Source organism: Cyanistes caeruleus, chromosome 4 (assembly GCF_971803275.1).
Source record: "Cyanistes caeruleus chromosome 4, bCyaCae1.hap1.1, whole genome shotgun sequence".
Taxonomy (NCBI): Eukaryota; Metazoa; Chordata; class Aves; order Passeriformes; family Paridae; genus Cyanistes; species Cyanistes caeruleus.
Window position 1 is genome coordinate 83,374,254 of NC_141704.1, and position 19,537 is coordinate 83,393,790.

The following is a 19,537-nucleotide window of genomic DNA, read 5'->3' on the forward strand; positions in this document are numbered from 1 at the left end:
TTTTTTGTCCCCCAAAACACTGGGATAAAACACTGGTGACTTGAATAGGCTCCAGCTTCTATATCCTGACTTTGGAAATAATTGTTCCCACTAATCCTTTTGAGTGCACTCCCAATTCCATATATTCAAAGAGCTGTCCCCCCCCGCCCCCCATACACACCCGATTGCTTCTGCTCAACAATCAGAGATTATGCATCAGCACTTTGTAATTGCTGGTGCCGAGCAGCTCCTGAGCCCCAAACTCCTAAATTGCCCCAACCCGTGCAGGGAGGCTCCTCCAGCGCTGCCTCCAGCCTTCCCTCCTCATCCTCATCCTCAGCTACCTGGAAAAGAAAAATGATCTTGTATTCCAGCTCAGCCTGCAGCCTGCCAGTCGATTCCTGGATCCCTCCAATTCGGTGTCATAAACCCACTTAACGAGGGAGCTCCATACAGATTTGGTGAGACACTTATTTGAGCCATACATAATTTATCTTGCCCTGTAGCTCGGGAACCCTTGAGTGAAGACTTTGGAGAGAGCTGGCAGGCAGCAGCAGGGAGAGCCCGAGGGGGAGAGGGCAGCAGGAGAAGGCAGCAGGGAAGGAGGGCACGGAGCAGAGGAGCTGGACAGCAGGAGAGGACACACAGGGCAGAGGGAACAGGGCGAGAAGGGAGAAAAGGAGGAGAGGAGAGGAGAGGAGAGGAGAGGAGAGGAGAGGAGAGGAGAGGAGAGGAGAGGAGAGGAGAGGAGAGGAGAGGAGAGGAGAGGAGAGGAGAGGAGAGGAGAGGAGAGGAGAGGAGAGGAGAGGAGAGGAGAGGAGAGGAGAGGAGAGGAGAGGAGAGGAGAGGAGAGGAGAGGAGAGGAGAGGAGAGGAGAGGAGAGGAGAGGAGAGGAGAGGAGAGGAGAGGAGAGGAGAGGAGAGGAGAGGAGAGGAGAGGAGAGGAGAGGAGAGGAGAGGAGAGGAGAGGAGAGGAGAGGAGAGGAGAGGAGAGGAGAGGAGAGGAGAGGAGAGGAGAGGAGAGGAGAGGAGAGGAGAGGAGAGGAGAGGAGAGGAGAGGAGAGGAGAGGAGAGGAGAGGAGAGGAGAGGAGAGGAGGGCTGGGCAGGGATCACCAGCAGCACCGGCGGGGATGCGCTCCCGCAGGCAGCCGGGGCTGCGCTCCCCCGATCCCCCCGATCCCCTGCCAGCCTTCTCAGCCTTCCCAGCCTTCCCAGCCTTCTCAGCCTTCCCAATCTCTCCAGCCCCTCCAGCCCCCAGCCCCGCCGCTCCAGGCGCTCCGCACCCCGCCCTGTGCCCGAGCTGGAGGGACAGCACAGGGCGCTGCTGTTTCCCTTCCAGCCGGGAACAGGGCTCAGCCAGAGGCACCTCCATCCTCCAGAGACAGAGGGACCCTCCTCTGGCAGCCCTTGGCTCAAGGACGAGGATGCTGAAGGCTGCACTTCCGTGCCCGAGAGACCTCAGCAGTTTGCTGGCACCTACGAGATGAAACACGGGAGGCAGAGAGAGCAAGGGGAAAGGCCAAGTGTGGCAGACTACAGAACACGAACAGTGCTTGTCAAAGCCACAGAATCTGTGCCTGCTGCTTGCCCAGGCTTCCACCCCTGGAGAGGCACTGGCTCCCAGTCGCTCCTGGAAGTCACTCTTTGGCTGGAGAACTCTCATCAAACAGCTGCTGTCAGTGGGTTCTCTGTTAGACCCAGCAGTGACCTGTCACAGAGGTGTAGGGACACCTCAGAGACAGATCTCCATCAGGAGCAGTCTCTGATACGTGGGGAGAGGTACTGGGAAAGCACCTCTGGTTGATTTTCTGGGATTTTTGCAATATGATGAACTGAAGGCAGCAAACACTTGGCTCTGAACAGGAGCCCTGGTGAGCACAAGAGATGGCCATACTAAAACAAAAAAACCCTAAGCACAACTGGACTAGCCAAGAGCCTCCACAGAGGCTGAGGAGGGGGGACTGGCCCTGAGCAGTCACTTTTCCTTCCACCTGCAGCATCCACCACGAGGTTTGCTATTACTTCTGTTCATGGAAAGCAGCCACTTGCTGTTGTGCCAAACTGGAGAAAAACAGCCTTTTCCTCTCCAAGTTCCCAATAGTCAGTATTGGGGTGTTGGGCAAAGTGCTCCTTGGGTGTCCCCTGTCCTGCCCTCCCTGCACAGAGCTGTTTCCTCAGCCAGGAGCTGACACACAGAGCTGGCAGTGCCAGGTGAGCAGGGCTGCCCACCGCCGCTCCTCCGCTGCCCTGCGCTCTGTGCCCGGCCATGATGCTAAAAGGGCAACATTCGCTCCCTTCACCCCGGCTGAAGTGCTCAGGAGCTGCAGGGAGTGAGTTTCCCTGCCGAGGGAGAGTAGTTAATAGCTGTGCCCTCAGAGGCAGGAGCACTGACTGGGGACCAGCCTTTAACCCCTTGCTTTCTGCCACGGAAAGGGGACCGTGCTCCTCTGCTGCCCTGCAAGATGAAGGTGACTGCCAGTGAGACTTTGCCTCCATCAGTGCTTACAAGGCCTTTCCAAAGCTGCTGACTGGCCAGTGCTGGGGAAATGTTCCCTGGGTTTCCCCGTGCCTGATGCTGTGTGTGGCTGCTCAGGGCCGGGATCCCCGTGGTGGCTGTCTCCGAGTGCCTGGCCTACATTTGTGTCTGTTTTCTTTGGCATCCTCCAGCATTTCCCTTGGAAGGAATGGCCAATAACACAGTTCCTACTCAGACATTGCCCTCTGACAGACAGCTCCCATAAAGATCATCATTCTCGTTCTTGGGAGCCTCGTGCTGTTCCACTGCCTCTTTCAGGCTGTTCTCCTCTGGGGACAGGGTCACAAAACCCACAAAGTACACAGAGATTTGCAATTAGATCTGCTCTCTAATTCTTTTTCCCCTAATCTGAAAAATGTGACAAGTAAACTGCAGGTTTTGTAGAAATTGTCCAAGAAAATTCAGAAGAGGTTTGTGCTTCCCTTTGACCCCAAATCCGCCAGCTTTGAAAGAAATATTTAGATGAAGCTCCTCCAAAAGTTTACAGAAGAGAGTAGCTATTTCTTGTAAAAATAAATGCATGAAAAGCCCTAAGAATTTCTCTTGAAAACTAATTTTAGTGGGAATTTCTCAGGTAGTTTCAGGGAGCTGTGGAGCTCAGCATACCCTCTGGTACCGGAGCCTGGTTTCACAGGCCTGGGGACCTGAGAGCTCCCTACAGCAAAACCAGAGGACAAGTTGAAAAAGAAATTAAAATAAAAATCCATTCTGGTTTTTTGGGGTTTTTTTCAGTGATATTGATCCTTCTTTCCATATTAAAAATTAAAATTAAAAATAAAATAAAAATAGAAGTGGGAGTTACGTATCTGTGCACAGTTCTGAGTGAGAATTAAGCACCATAGATGGGTGCCTCGCTCAGCCCCTGAGGGGATCTGTGTCACTGTGCCAGCTTAACACAAGAGAAAAAGGGATTTGCCTGGGTCAGACTGAAGGCAGCAGGGTCCTTGCAGGGAGAGAGGCTGTGCCACAGGGAAAGAGGAAACATCCAGAAAGGGGACACAGGGGAGCTGCTCCAACAGGAGCTCACCTAGCACTGGTGTATGGCTGGGGTGCAGCTGCTCATTCCACTCAATTAATGCTCTCATTTCCCTACTGTCAGCAAGGGGCAGTGGGGTAGAGCCCCCTTGGGAAAGGGCTGTGCCCAGCACATGTGCTGGCTCTGCAGCAATGCTCTCAAGATGGGCTTGGGGTCTGGCTGCCAGATCCAGCTCCTTGACACGTTACAGAGAAGAAAAGGCAATGATCTCTACTTCCCTAAGGACAATCCTTCCAAAGTGACTGGAAAGTCACCAGCTCTAGCCTGATGGCATAAATCACTTTTAGGTGAGCCTTCAGGTATGTCCTGTGACTCCACTTAGGGCTCTGTTTGCCAAAAGGGAATCATTCCATCTCCTCAGTGATACCACATAACCTCCCACAGCTGTCTGGGCAATCCTCCTACAGGGAAACACAAGATGCTTGTGAACCAGCTCCTGAGCTGCAGGAGTTTACAGGCCTGAGCTTTAAAGAAAGCAAAAGCAGAAATGGTCTTTGGAAAGCTCTGTGTGCATTCTGGCAGCTCAAGGAAAGCGTCACAGCAGCCCACAAACAGCGGTTCACTGCGACAGCATCGACCCCAAGCAAAGCCATCCTCCAGCATCCATCCAAATGCCTGAAGTCTGAATCCAAAGTCTCTGAAGACTCCTGGTTTGTTTGAGCCTCTCCTTACTGGAAACATCAGACTTCCATTCCCAGCTGCTGGACTAGGCAGACCCCTGAGGGCCAAATCCATCTGTGGATGGATTCCCTGCATCACTAGGAGCCACGGAACTGGTGAAGGGGCTGGGGCACCAAGGTGATGAGGAGTGGCTGAGGGAGCTGGGGGTGTTCAGCCTGGACAGGAGGAGGCTCAGGAGGGACCTTATTGCTCCCTACAGCTGCCTGAGAGGAGGCTGTAAGGGGTGGGTGTTTGGGGGCTGCCCATCACAAACCTCAAGCCATCCAGATTCAAGTTCAGTGTCCAACTTCTGTCATCCCTTATCCTTTCAGAGATCTTTCTGGATCTGCCTGGACTGACAGAACTTTGAATCTGGAGTCACAGCTTTTCAGTTGTGCAGGTTGCCCCATCCAGTTGCTCTGCAGAGGACAGCAGGAGCTGCCTGTGTCCTCATGTCCCAGATGGGAACATGCCATCACACTCCTCCATCTGAGACAAGTCCACCTCAGAGCTGTTTGTTTTCTCTGCCTGATCAGCTGGGATACAGAGCTCAGGACATTGCAGCTCTGCCCCATTTCACCCTCCAGGTAGAGGAACACAAGAAGGAGGTGTTTTTGTTCTACCAGAGCTCCTGATTTGCTTTCTTTTTTCAGGCTCCTGGTACCAGTCACTCACATAAGAGCAGCTCTGCCCTGTTTGTACAGTGCCCTTGTTCTCAGGCCTTAACTCATCCTTACACAGCCACCAACCATCAATGCTCAGCCTTGTGGTGCTGCAAGGAGGGGCTGATCCCTCAGGAATGGGGAAACAGCAACGAGAGGGCTCAAACTGCCAGCCCTGCAGCATTTGGTACCAACTCCTCTCTGTTTCAGCAGGAGCACACGTTCTGAGGCCATCTCAGGGGAGCAGCCCCTCAAGACAGGTTTCTAAAATGTGTTCTCAGGACATGAGGACATGTTCTCATGACCTTTTGCTGCCTCCTTTCTTCAAGGTGCCTCTATTCTGCCACTGCCACTGTAATGTTTAAATCCCAAACACCTCCACACAGCCCTGGAGTATTTACCACTTCTTCAGACTTCCACCTCCTTGCAGTATCTTTTACCTTCCACAGCAAGCAGTACAGGCTTTGCAAAGGAGCTGTGTAACCACGGGAATGTCACTGTCACAAACTGTAAGAATTAAATGCTTTCAGCTATCATATTAAAAAAAAGCCCTTTCCTACCCCAAGCAAGCCCCTTTTGAGGGATCACCAACAGCTCAAAACAGACACAGCCTTTCCTGCCACTTTTTCATGTCTTTGTGACATCAGGGTGACCCACTGGACACTGAAGTGTTGTTTTCCTTTCTTTTTAAGAAAAAAGAGCACAGTTTATTGCAAATACACCTAAATCTCTTGTAATTGTTGCCTTTGCTGTGGTTTATTACCAGCTTGTGATGCCCCAGGTGAATGGAAAACTATCATAGACTTTTTATTTTTTGGGTTTGGGTTTTTTGGGCATTTTTGGTTTGGTTTTTTGCTTTGTGTGTGTGTTTTTTAATCACTTGGGTCAAGAGAGCAACAGGTGAACTCACTTAACAATGGATGGCCAAAAGCAGCCCAAGTACCTACACCTTGCCATTAGGTTAAGGGCAGCCAGATGTTTTGGCTTTTGTAACCAGCTGTTTCTTTCCACTGCCAAAAAAACCTGCCTGAATGACTAATTAAGGTTAAGTGTGATGGATCCCCCCCTTGTCTCATTGCATTTCAATGAGATATTTTGAAGAAACGCTGTCCTTGGTTTCAGAAACAAACCCCTGGACTATTTTGTCTGCTTTAGCATTTTTGTGTAAGACAGAAGCCAGCAAAAATCGTTCAGAGGAGGAATAAAGCCCAGCCACTGACAGTCATAGAATTATAGAATTGTTTATGTTGGAAAAGACCTTTAGGATCACCAAGGCCAGTCACTAATCTAATACTGCCAAGGCCACCACTAATCCATGTGTCTAAGCACCACATCTGCATGTTTTTTGAAGCTTTCTCCAGGTCCTTTTCCCACCAGGCAGCCTTCCAGACTCTCTTCCCCAAGTGTGCAGTGCTTCATGGAGTTGTTGTGACCCAGGACCCAGCTCTTCACCTTGTCCAACCAAGAGGCCTCAGTCCCTTGATGCAGCCCCTCAGATCCCTCTGCAGAGCCTTTCTACCCCCCAGCAGGTCCCACCCAGCTGGGTGTTCCCTGCAGACTGAGGGTGCCCCCCATGCTCTGGTCCAGACCACTGGTAATGTTATGAAACACAACACCCAACCCAAAGAGAAGATCTGTCTCTAATCCCCTGTAAGTTTGAGTCTTATCCTTGTCCTGAAGGAAGAGAATTTAATATTCCTTGCAAAATCCCTGGCTTTTGGATAATCTATGTCATTGTTACTCTGGACAAGCTTGTTTTTCACAAAAATACCCATTATTTTTTTAACCTTGCTGAGCTCCTGATCACAAATTTCGATCTTGTGCCTATTAATACCACGAGGCAGCTGCGAGGGGAAGCTGGGTGCTGCCAACACGTTTAAAGGATGCAACTTTGACCCTTTCCCAGGCTTTCTAGGTGACCCCCAGGGAGAAGACAGCACCCCATGGGAGCCAGAGATGTCTGTGGGTTTAGCAATGCAGGTGGTTCCTCCTGTCTCCCCAGGGCATGAACCCTCACCTGCGGATCAACGGGCCCATGAACATCAACCACTACGCCACCAAGAAGAGCGTGGCCGAGAGCATGCTGGACGTGGCGCTCTTCATGGCCAACGTCACCCAGCTCAAAGCTGTGCTGGAGCAGGGCACGTCCTTCCAGTACTATGCCACCCTCATCGTGCTCATCAGCATCTCCCTCTTCTTCCAGGTGATGATTGGCATTCTCCTCATCGTCACGGGTAAGGCGTGTGTGCCCCGGCAGGGTGCTGCAGGGACAGGGTGCTGCAGGGACAGGGTGCTGCAGGGACAGGGTGCTGTGCTGCAGGGACAGGGTGCTGTGCTGCAGGGACAGGGTGCTGCAGGGACAGGGTGCTGTGCTGCAGGGACAGGGTGCTGCAGGAACAGGGTGGCTGGCCGCTGTGGGGTGGAAGGGAGGAGCCTCTTCCCCCAAACCTTTCCCCTCTGGCTCCATGCAGGGCTGGATGTGGGTGGTAGGGAGGAGGTTGGTGTCAGTGGGAATGGTAGGTGAGTTGTTTTTGGTTTGCACATCTCTGAGCACAGCTCTTCCTTCACTTTCCCACTGCTGGCCCCTGTGGAAGAGTGGGGATTTGGGCAGGGTGGGCCCCTTGCTGCCCCCCTGCTCCCTCATGCAGCTCTTGCAGACACCACCTTTCAGCTCTATTTTGTATCCTGTTCCATCTGGGACTAAACAGAACAATTTAGGCACAGAATTCCCTGTTTTAACCTCACATTTAACCAATCCCAGTTTTTCTACTGGCCCACAGACAGTACATTAACACCAGCATTGGTTTGCTGGTGCCTGCCCAGTGCTCCATCTGGTACAGGAGTTGCTGGATTTCAGTCTCCAGCAGATTCCCAATATTAAAAACCTGCAAAGTGCTGCATTTTCCTGTATATCCTACAGAACATAGAGGGTTTCTACGGGGGGCAGAGGATTGGAGGCTCTGGGAAATGCATGATGCATTCCTTCCCCTGTCACACACACCACAGCTTTTCCTGGTGCCAGCTGTGATGGCTGGAGCCAGCGGGGACAAGGGACCACAAGGTGGCTGCTGTTTGCATGGCTTATTGGCCAGAGGGCCCTGGTAGCCAGGTCTTGCTGTGTCTGAAGGGACCATCAGCCAGGACTGACCCCATTCACGTAGCCAGGGCTGAGAGCTGTGTCACCACAGAGGTGGCAGCTGGCTGCTGGGGAGGAACTGGCTGTGCAAGCAGAGCACTGCAGCCCTTGTTCCCCGTGTCCCACAGCCTGTCCCCACCACACCCCATGGCCATGCAGTGCTGGGGCCACCGTGGCACGTGTCTGGCCAGTGTGCAGAGTAATTGCCTGCTTAGGGCTGACCCACTGCAGGGCCATGGCATCTTCATGGCAAAACAAAACACTTTGCCCAAAAATCAAAACAAGGTGAGTTTTTCTCTGCTGCAGCCCTCTGTGTCATCCTAGAGCAAGCTCCTGTAGGACTCCTGTGACTACCCCCTCTGCTCTGTGGCCTCAGCACTCAGGGGCACCACAAACATTCAGCAGGCAGGGGAGGCTTGCAGGAGCTGGGGGACTCAGAGTCAGTCTGCAAGCCCCCTCCTCTTTTTGTGTTGCACAGCTCGTCTGAACCTGAACGACATCGCCAAGCAACCCCGCCTGAACATCCTCAACAACGCTGCCACAGCTCTCATCTTCATCACAGTCATCCTCAACATCTTCATCACAGCCTTCGGCGTGCAGAAGACTGGCCTCTACCCTAACAGGAATTTTGGACCTTATTAATTCATGGGGCAGTGGATTCAGGTAAGAAAGGGTGAGTTCCCATCACTGCCAGCCCCTGGGAGGGCTCTCAGGCTCAGAAAACATCCCAGCAAGGCAGAGAAAGCACAAATTAACAAAGCCTTTCCAGAGGCACGCTGCTGTCCCACAAAAACCTGCAGCCACTGAACAAATTCCCTCAGAGGAGGAGGAGTTCCCCTCACTTGGTCCCTAAAGCAAGAACAGCAAACATCCCAGCTGCTGGGATTTCCCAGCGGTTTTTGGAAGGCTGCAGGGCTCCTGCTGGATACGAGCAGCAGCTGTGGGTGGGAGTTCAGAGCTAGCTGTGCTCTGGGAGGAAGCCCAAGCAGAAGGAAAGGAAGGTGCTGGGCAAGGCAGGGGGGGAAGAGCTCTTTACAACAGCACCTGTAGCTGGGCAGGGACTCTTGCACCTAATGCTCATTTTCAAGGAAGCCCTGTAAGTGCTCATCCAAATGGTTGGATGTCACCTCAGCAAGGGAATGACATGTTCTTAAATCTTAAATCTTGAAAAGCACTTCAGCTCAAGAAGCAAAATTCACATTTCTTGCTTATAACCTGCAAAATATAAACACAGTTTAAATGCAACATACCAGGGCAACAGCCAACAAGAGAGCTCAACAGACACAGGCTGTGGTGAGGATGGATGCAAAGGCCAAAAGCCTCTACAGAAACACGGCTGCTTTGGGATAGAGAGGGGCAAGGGCTGAAGAGCAGCACCCCAGACATGTGGGGCAGTGGTGCTGTGGGGCAGAGGCTGTGCCTGCTCCTCTCTGGCCGTGCACAGAGGAGCCTGACCTGACCTTACCAGCGTTTCTTGTGTTCCCTGCAGGGTCTGAGCAGTGCAGCTCTCCTCCACTGACCTCAGCAGGAGCCCATGGACCAATGCAGAGATCTGGGTTCAATTCAAACCTCTGTGTGTGTCACAGCACACCAGCCCCTTACTGCAATGCTTCTGCAGCTCTGGGGGCTGGGAGCGCTGCCTTTCCCAGCTACAGCAAACTTTGCAAGAGAGAACTGCAGGAACAGCAGCAGGTGTACCTTGTAAAAGTGCAGTTCTGTAAATCTCTCCTTATTTTAGCTGCCTGCTTCACATATTCAATATTGGCTCATTTGCTAGAGAAAACTGAATTATTTACTTTGTAGGCTAAAGAAATAAACCCAGTCTTTTTTTTTTTTTTGGTCTCAAATATAAGTTGATGCCCTTAAAGCAATTCTATCTAATAGTTTACCTCCCAAATGTTGGAATGGATTTCTCAAACTGAAAAAGAAGTTTTCCTAGGAGGACAGAATGGTGTGTGCACATGAAGATAACTAAAACCAGTTCAAATGTTTTCCTAGTCCTTTAAAATTAAATGTGACATAGTCAAGAAAACAATCAGGTATTTTCAGCACTGGAATATTAACAAGGACAGAAAATAGTTATTGTGGTCTGATGTCATCATCAGGGACCTATCAGGAATGATGTCAGAATAGGCTGACAATATTTAGTAGAAAATAAGGAAACATTATACATAAGGACACAGCCTAGGCTTATTGCCAAAAAGAAAAATTACAGTTGAATAGCTTATTACTTTATTAAAAAAAAAAATCACCATTATGATTTATTCTTATCACTAACATAAATGTTTTAAAATGTATTTGGTTTATAATGACAGCTCTGGTAATTCTCTTATATTAGAATAATTTGTTTCCTTAAAAAAAAAAATCCCTTGAATTAATGAGCTTCAAGATTTTTATGGAAGAGCAAAAATTTTCCATCCTAAATTTTTTAACTCTACAGTCATGCTAAAAAATGGTATTTTAATAGCCTCATGTAAGCCTATTTAAATAATTCCATTCTCTTTTGATTATTAAATGATTTTTCCATTATACTGCAGAATCAGAGTTTAATATGGACTTCTCATTTTGTACATCCTCGCCATCCCTGGGAGAGAAATGCCACGAAAGCATCCTCACACCAGTCTTCAGGAGCTGCTGGGAGTGCCTGACATTTAGAAACAGATAGAGATTTCATTTGTACTCTGTATTTGACTTTCCAAACCCAAGTTTGTGTCAGTCACACACACGTGGTGCTTTTCCTGGGAGGCTGTGAATGATCTCGCCCACGAAGGCGCTGGGTAAGGCCAGGGGCCAGCAGCACCTGACACTGAGAGACTCATCCGAGCTGAAGCAAAGTTGCATAAAAAGGGGAGGGTGGAAAATACCAGTTATGTATCTACCAGAAGCTGAAGTGGCAAAGCCGAGCAGAGTCTGAGATCGGTTTGGGGAAGCAGGCAGAGACTTGTCCTCCACCTCTTCTCGGGGTGGCAGCTCTGGGGTGGCTCGGGGCTTGCTGCTTGCCTTGGTGCTCAGTCTCTGCTCTGACTGGCAGCCAAGGGCTGGATGTTTCTGGGAAGCCTGTTATCCCAGCCCCTCCAGACAAATGCTGTGCTCCAGAGGTGGCAGAATGAGGTGTAGGCACAGCAAAACCACAAGCCAAGAGCTGCCAGCCACTGCTGGCTAGCTGGGTTCATGGAAAGGCAAAAAATTATATATCCTGTGTGCAGACCCCAAACCCTAGGAGTCATTGCTTCACCAAGCAGGAGGCAAAGCAATTAGCATTGATGACTGAATGTAACAAGAGGGAAAAATAGGGAAGATTCAGCTGGGAAAGAAGCAGTGAGGGGAATTTCATTACCAGACCTTCACTTTGTTTCAGGGAGCTGCTGGATGGGTATGGCAGCATGTGAGGCCTGCAGGGCAGAGGGGGCTTCCTGCCACTCATCCCAGGCTAGCAAAAGACTAGCAGCACACTGGAATACTTTCCCTCCATCTCCTTTAATATTAGTAATTTCTTGTCATAGTGAAATCACACTGTTTAGCAACCCTGGCTGCCTTTTCCCCTCGCTGTGTGTGACTCCCATTGCCACCAAGCTTTTGATACTCAAGGGTGGCACAGCTGAAGTGAAAAGGGGCCAAAACTGAATTGAAATAAGAGCTGCTGTGAAAGAGCTGACCTCCCACAGCACAGGCTGTGCCAAGTCCAGCTTTAGGCTCCCACCTGTGGTGTCCAGGAGCTGTGTTTGCCAGGAGAACCACTGTGTTCTCCACATTCTCTCATCACATCACACCCACGCTTTGCTGCAATGTCTATTTGTCCACTGTTTCCACCTTGTTTCACCATGTTTTCAAACATAAGCCCATGTTTTGTTGCCATCCCATTTCCCATGGACTGAAGCCAGGCTCTCTGCTGGCCAGCCCTGCCCACTGCTGGCTGGGGCAGAGAGCCATCCCTCTCTGGGGTACTGCCTGTGCCTTCAGCTCGTGAGCACACCTGGATTCTGATCCCTGCTGCACACACAGGTGGGTGCAAGTGAACACACAGACACACCAGAGCTCTTGTAGGAAGACAATGTATTTATAAAACACGAGGGAGAATCTGTATATCCCCCAGCTCCAACAGAGAGGTGGCCCAGGAGTCGTCTGGAAGGCACAGAGCCACTTTAAGGCAGGTAACTCAAAGGTACAACTCAGATTTTCAACACAAGGCATCTGTATCTAAGAAACAATCAACTTCAGATATTTGTAGGCAATGAGGAGAGATGTTCATGCCAGGCAAACATCAAGACAATGACGAAACAAATCATAATTTTCACACAATACACTTTGCTCAGATGAAAAGCCAGCCCTTCTTCATTCCTTTGCTGACCTGCAAAGCAAGCCTGAGCACCACACTTCAGTGCTGAAGACACAGTCACATTCCTAGGCAGAGCCCCCTTGCCCTGCACCTCACACCTGGTGGCCTGGACTCCCCAGCCTGGCCACGTCCCACCCTGGAGAAGGTCTCTCTGCACATTGTCCATCGTGTCCCCACCACAGCGCTTCCGGAGCAGCTTGCTCCTGGCCTGGGGCAAGGAAAATCCCAAGCCACTGACTTCCTCCAGCTGTCCAGCCAGGACACAGCCAGGATGCACATGAGGGCCAGAACCTCCAGCACAGCTTCCTAAAAAGATCCTGGTGACAGAAATGTGAGCAGCTGTTGAGGGGAGTCAGCTTCCTGGCTGTGCTCTTTCACTGCACGGCTGGGGGACCTGTCCCTGCTGCGCTTCCTGCTCTCCCCCTCTGTGTGACTCTGGCTGGGGAGAAAATCTGCAGCCTCAGAGCAAAGCCCAGCACTGCTGCTGCAAGGTCTGCTGCTGGGGAGTGAGGAGGTTTTACTGCTGGCCAGTAAGCTGGGGGGTGTGGAGCCCCTTCCCTCCCTCCTTACACCTGCAGGGACCCCTCTGAGCACCAGGACAGTTTTTGTCCCCGTGGGCTCTCCAAGCTCCTCCACAGAGGCTGCCAGTTAGTGCCAATGAGTGTTAATCACGTTTGCTACTGCAATGCTTGGATGCCAACTGAGAATTCCCTCTGAAAGGGAAGAACATTTGAGATGGCAGCTCTGACAGCAGGGAAACTGGCCATTAGGAAACTGGACTGAGAACTCCTTACATCTCCACCAACTCACGAGGTAGTTCTGCTTTCACTGGCCTGGGGTACAAGGTGTGAAGGAAGGAGTGCAGTCACAGCTGAAAAACGGGGCAGAATCCCCAAATTCTGCTGGCAGTGCTGCGCTGAGGGTGCACCCGACTGTGCTGTGCTCTGGGGTGGGGAAGGCTCACGGTGTTTGTGCCAAGTGAGTTAGCTCCTGGATGCACCCAGCTCTTGCCAGTGCCTGCAGAGGGATGCCAGCTGCTGACTTCAGGTCACATCCACGGCCAGATGTGAAAGGACACGGTACAAAGAACTGCTCCCTGTGCCTGACATGGGAAGCCAGCAGTGAGTGCTCCATCTGCAGAGCGGGCAGCAGGCTGTTCAGCGTGGTGAGCTCCAGCTGCTCCTGCAGCCTCTCCTGTTCCACAGGCACTGCGTGGCACGGCCAGCCTGGCCAGGCCAGTCCTGGAGCCTGGAAAGGAGCTCACCTGCACACTCGTGGGGCTGTGCTGGGGCTGAGGGAGCCACAGGCTCTGGCTTGCACCGGCAGCGTGACTGACGCTGCACATTCCAGGCACAAACACAGCTTATTGCAACACTGCATCACAGGGCTCTGCTCTCCCAAACTCCTGTAATACTTAAAAAAAAAAAATTAAAAAAAAAATCCAACAAACTGTTGACTGTTGTCAGCCTCTTCCCTCTCACCCCAACTGCCATGATTTAATTCCTTAGCATTTGCATGGGTGAAGTATTTTCCCTCATTAGGAAGACTGCTCTGGCTTGGGAAGCCGCCTCTTCTGGGATATTCAGTGTCTGCATTCTGGCAAAGGCTCCATGGATCAGAGACACGGCCATCTCTCCTGCCTGCTTCCCACCATGGCTGCACAATGCACAGCAGAACTTTCTGGTATCTGCTTGACTTCTAAATCCATCAGAACCCAGACTGATGCAAGCAGAGATGATTTGACACAATTTCCATCTCACGTGCCAGAACTTGTACGTTCAGTTTGCCGCAATAGCGGAACTTGATGGACTTGTCAAGCACCACAGGCCTGTAAGAAATGAATTCCTATTCTGAACTGGCATCTACTCCAGCAGCAAAGAGCAAAAAAATCTAGCACCATGTCAGCTTTGCCTGTGTTCTGCATACATCCTCTACTCCTTCCCAGCAAGTCCCACGGAACTGGGCACCACAAGCAGCATACTCTGCCACACTCTCCCCTCAGGCTTGAGACCTTTCCAGCATGGCAAGGGAAAGCTGAAGCTCCAGTGGAAAGCACTGGCTGAGCCAGTTCTGGGTTTATATAGTCCTCTAAAATGGTTACTGGGTGAAAAAAATCTTGCTTTACACTAACAGGAGTTTTAGGGGATGAGACTTCGCTGTGGCAGCAGGCCAGCTGTGGGCTCTCCCCACAGCTCTTGCATCAATGACAGCATGGGTTTGCCCATCCTTTTGTTCACTCAACGCTCTTCTGTCCTCACTGTTTGTTACACCCAGTGCATGTGCCAAGACCTGAGGCCACCTCCTCTGTACCAGGCCAGAGCTCCCAGGGCTGCTCCAGAGATGAGGCACCAACAGCTGTGCTGGTTCTCCAACCAAGAAGCCTGGTCTCCACAAAAGAGTCAAACTGTGACAAGACACAGCTGTGAGGCCATAACTTATTAAATTAACTTTTAGATGCTGCATAAATGTACAGCATTTTGAGAGCAGAAGACTCCTGTCTCTCCTCTTCTGACAAATCACAATATTTCAACTAATAAAATATTGCCACTTCTTCCCTGCTAGGATTTCCCTGATATTGTTAGGACAAACACACGTCTGTCGGATAAGGCTGCAAATTCCTCCTGAGATGCTCTGTTAGCTTCTCTGTACAGTCCCCCCACTACCCTCAGGTGGTGGGTCAATAATTTAGGTGGAATTGTAACATCACCCTCACCAGCTCACCCAGCTACAGGCAAACATGGCTCTTGTAAGGGAAATGTATTTGCAACTCCATCCACGGCCCATGATTTGCTGAGCACGAGCAGAGTTTTTCATAATGACCAAAGTGAAAAGCACAGAGAAACATCCAAGCACCAGCAGCCTAAAGTGCCTATCAGCTCCTCTGCACCCAGATTTCCTGAAGTCAGCACATGGGCAAGTGGGTGCAATGCTGATTAGAGAACTTTGGTCCCCTGTCCAAAACCATGGGTACTGGAGAGATGGCAAAGGAGAGGAAATGGGGACGGTTGTGGGTTCTTTTCTTTTTTTTGCATGTAAGTTTTGAAAGAGAAGCTGCGTTGCTCTAAAAAAACTGTTCTGGGCTTAGCTGGGATTTGTGTTTGTTTGGTGCAAGACTCAACAGGAACCAGGGCACCTCTCCCCCTGTACCTTCCACCAGACTGCATGGCAGGAAACACAAGTCCTTCCCTTGGAGGAGACATCTCCCCCACACGGATCCCACGGCTTGGACGCAGCGGCTGACGAGAGAGGCTCCCGCTCCGCCAGCCTGATCACCCCTTCCTCGGCTGTGCCACATCATCAGAGGGCTCTGGAGGCAGAGGAGGGGTTTGGACACTTGGCTGTGTGCCCCAGTAAAGTGCACATCTGGATGAGATGCTGGACAGCTCTGGGGTTGAAGGCTACGCTGTCTTCAGCTGGCGCCGGTTCCACATGCCCCGCTTGGAGTGAAACCAGTGGAAAAAGTTTCTCAGGGAGAGACGCTCCACTTCCAGCCCAGCCTGCAGGATCCTGGCAGAAAGAAGAGCAGACTTAGGGAAAACTTCTTCACAAAGGTGCTGAGGGACTCAGCCACAGGGAAATTCTTTTTTAACTTGTGCTGTTGACAAGAGACATCAAGCAAATTGGACAGCCCAGAATAGCTGAGGGGTATCCTGAATCCAAAATAACCAGAATCTAATGACACTTTCTGAGGGTTTATGCACCCTTGAGAGCAGGACTGGTCAGAAGTGCCTGCATATGCCAAGACAGGAGGATAGATGGCTGGCAGCACTGGATTGCAGTCAGCTGACAGAAAAGACAGGGCAGGGCCCAAACCCCACAACTACAAACCCAGGATTTGTGCAGTGAAGATCCCTCACCACAAAACCCTCAGAAAATTTAACTGTACCTCATAATCTCTTAATCCCTCTCCACCAGTTGCTCTTCAAGACAATTCAGTTGCTAAATGTTATATGGGAAATGTGAGGGACCCAGACTGTGCCCTGCAGTGCTTCAAGGGCACAAAGCCTTCACTGTCACCAGTGCCTGATCTGCCTGAGACCAACCAGCAGTGTGGCTGGAAGGCAGCAGAAAACAGCTCTTCTCTTACTAGTGGCTGCAGTAGAGTGTACTGTGTCTCCTCACCTACTAGGTTTGAGGTCAGGATAGACTCTCCCTCACTGGCCAGGGTTATGGTGGCAGTAGTCATCTCAATCTCCCTTAGATCCCCACTCCAGTGGTCATTGGTTCTCCAGGATCTGATGGGCTTCCCCCCTGAGCACTTGAACAATGACAATGGATGCCTACCTGTCCAGGAGTTCCCAGTCCTCTCCTCCCCAGCGGTCCCGAAACTCTTTTGTGTTCATGCCTCCAATTTTGTCCAGGTCAGACTTGTATATGCCCAGGAGACCAAACCCATTCACCTCCCAGTAGCCTGAGGAGAGCACAGAGGAGGCACAGCTTTTGTTGGGGTTTTGAACCACTGATGGCTCCAGCAGAGCTGCTGGAGTGACACTCAAGCTGCTTTTGGCACAATGTTGACACCAGGGAGTAAACTCGGCACCAAGGCAGAGCCAACCACACCAGCCAGCTCTGGGACTGAGAAAGACTTGTGGACAGACAGCACGGTTAGCAGACAGCTTGTTAGCAGAGCCTCTCACATCTCCTGTCTGGCAACACAATTCCTGGACTGTCCCAGCTTCCCAGGGCTGTCCCTGTAGGCTCAGGAAGGCCACCTCTGACTAAAGGAAATCCTATACTGTACCACTTTTCTCCCTCCAACCTGGCTTATTTCCCTCCCCCTGGTCTACCAGCTGTCCTCAGGACAGGCTGTGCCCCCAAGAGAAGAGAGAGATGGACAGGCAGGAACAAAGGACAGCTTTTCCCAGGAATCCATGAAGAGCCCTAGGAGACAACCAGGAGAAACATCAGGCAAAGGGCTCTGCTAGCTTTTTGATCTCAAATTCCAGGTACCTGATGCTGTTAAACCCCATCCTATGTCTAACACTCGCTCACCCTGTGGACCTGGCAGTACCTCAAGCTCCAGACCCTGGCAGTGCCAGAGCAGCAAATGTAGAGGAGGCAGGCACTTTCTTCTTTCCCCATTTCCCAAAGTCTGAGCCCTCTTACCGTCAGGCCACTGTGGGGACATCCCACAGTGCAGCCTCATGACCATGGGAGCAAAGGCCATCTTGCCTTCCACGCAGTGCTTCCTGATGGAATCAATGATTCCAGCTGGGAAGTGGATGTGGAGGTCACACAGGAAGACAATGCTGTGCGGGTCCTGGAAACAAAAAAATAGGTTGGCTTTCAGTCAAGTAGGTAAATCGCTCTTGAGGGGAAGAAAAACAAAAATATGGGAGTCAAAATGTCATTAATGCATCAGAAACTGAGATCCCAAGGGCTGGCAAATTGTCCCCTGAGTGGCTGTTCAGTGATGAGTGTGAAACACGACTGTGACCTGGATCACAAAGCTGCTCCTGCTGACTTCCCTCCTGTCTGACAGCCCCAGCAGGTGGACCAAGAATCAAACGGAGCACAGGCTCCTCAGAATAAAGAGAACCTTACCCTGGAAGGATAGGAAACACATCTACATCTGAACTGGTCTGCTAGGCTATTCCCTTCCCCAAAAAGCAGTACCAAAGGCAACACCAGACACAGAGTACAAGCCCCCTGCCCCCCGAGGTCCCCAGACTCACCGTTATGAGGTCTATCCCCGCCTGCAGCCCAGCAGAACGCTCAAAATTCCCTGTCAGCTTCAGGTACTGATAGCTGGGGGTCAGAGGGGAAAGGGAATGTCAGTGGCACAGGAGGCACCATCGCTGGCCTGTGCAGCTGCCCTCACCCCCTGCACCCTCTGAGGCACAGGAAACCTTTGCTGGGGAAGTGCACAAGCCCAGCACTGCTCCCAGTGTCCCAGGGTGTCTTTCCCCTGAGCAGAGCCTAGCAAAACTCTTCTCAGCTCTAGCCCAGCTCTAGGGCCAGACCTGGAAACTCCTGGCACGTAATGGAGCCAAGGCTGTTCCAGATCAGAGCAGGGTCATTCCAGCAAGCAGAGGTCTCTGTCCCACTTCTCACAGCTGCCCTGTCTGCTCTGTCCTCCCCCTGCCCCATCACTGGGACACTTGCTTTCTCTTCTCTCTTGCAATCTTGAGAAAAGAGACAAATTCAATAAATTTAGCTGGAAGACAACACCAGGTACTGCCTAACACCTTTCCATGCATATATATGTGTATGCACATCATAACAAGAACATATTCTTGTGCATATGCAAGGTGTGGATGATGGGGCCTGCAGTGTTCCAGCTGCAGCAGGCTGTGCCTGGCCAACACTCAGAGACTGCCAGATGAGCTATTTGCAGGCATCTGTGTGTGAGTGGCATTTTGTGAGCAAGCAGTACTCCCACCTGTGCAAGGTAGACCTTTTCAGAGCCCTCTCGACATCCATGTCATCACTGCTGTAGTCTGTGATGATGATGCTGAAGTAGGGATCCTTGGTGACTCGGAACAGCTCTTCCATGTCAGAGATGAACTGCAGTACCCAACGTGCCTGGTTTTTCACTGGTTGTATCGCAATGGGAGAGATCCAAAGCAAACTGATTTCAATGGTGGGGTTTGCTCTCACCAGGCAAGGCTTCTTGCCCTCTGTTAATCCCCAACAACCTTTCAGGGACGATGAAACAGGCTGAAAGCCTGGTCCACAGTGCCAAGGAATCAGTGTGGGTTCTTTCCCACCATGTGACAGGGTTTTTCTCGGAGCTTACAAGGCCCTACCATATTTCTGAGGGTACTTAACTTGGAGAGAACAGAAATTGGAAGTGACCCAAGTAAGATGGTTGAGTCCAGGACTGCCCTCATGGGAACCCCCACGGTGCCACCCCTCCACATCCCGGGGTGACGCAGGTCCCCTCACCTGGCACCACGAAGTGAACCACGGCCCGGTGGTTCCAGGAAAAGCCCTGTGGCCAGCACAGCTCCGGCTCGTTGGCCGCAGCCATCAGGTGCCGCCGGCGGCCCCAGGCCAGGCTCCTCATCCTCCTCTCGTCCTCCTCGCGGCCGCTGCCCTGCCAGCCCCGCGCGAAGACGTACTCGGAGAGGCGGACGCGGCGCTCGCCCTGCTCCAGCAGCTCCAGCTCCAGCAGGTAGCGGCTGCCCCGCACGCGGTCCTGCCGCTTCTCCACGTTGACGATGCGCTGCAGCTGGAAGCGCCTGCGGGA

At 51.5% G+C, this 19,537-nt stretch overlaps 2 protein-coding genes across 4 annotated transcripts in view; one reads left to right on the forward strand and one right to left on the reverse strand.

Moving 5' to 3' along the window:
- The window catches only part of NINJ2 (ninjurin 2), a 44,503-nt gene extending 33,958 nt beyond the window's left edge, over positions 1-10,545 (forward strand). For 2 of the 3 annotated variants that reach the window (XM_086885541.1, XM_086885542.1), the window contains exons 2-4: positions 6,876-7,107; positions 8,488-8,672; positions 9,499-10,545. In XM_086885541.1, the coding sequence (XP_086741667.1) occupies positions 6,879-7,107; positions 8,488-8,651 (393 nt within the window). In that variant the 5' untranslated portion in view covers positions 6,876-6,878 and the 3' untranslated portion in view covers positions 8,652-8,672; positions 9,499-10,545. Of the gene's footprint in view, positions 1-6,875; positions 7,108-8,487; positions 8,683-9,498 lie in introns of all 3 variants that reach the window. The other variant, XM_086885540.1, reaches the window with a different exon arrangement.
- A 1,500-nt stretch (positions 10,546-12,045) lies between these two features.
- The window catches only part of B4GALNT3 (beta-1,4-N-acetyl-galactosaminyltransferase 3), a 59,605-nt gene continuing 52,113 nt past the window's right edge, over positions 12,046-19,537 (reverse strand). The window contains exons 17-22 of the mRNA XM_086886298.1: positions 19,234-19,529; positions 18,728-18,881; positions 18,021-18,093; positions 17,452-17,605; positions 16,630-16,756; positions 12,046-15,852 (exon numbers count right to left, since the gene is read on the reverse strand). Coding sequence (XP_086742424.1) covers positions 15,744-15,852; positions 16,630-16,756; positions 17,452-17,605; positions 18,021-18,093; positions 18,728-18,881; positions 19,234-19,529 — 913 coding nt within the window. The 3' untranslated portion in view covers positions 12,046-15,743. The remainder of the gene's footprint in view (positions 15,853-16,629; positions 16,757-17,451; positions 17,606-18,020; positions 18,094-18,727; positions 18,882-19,233; positions 19,530-19,537) is intronic.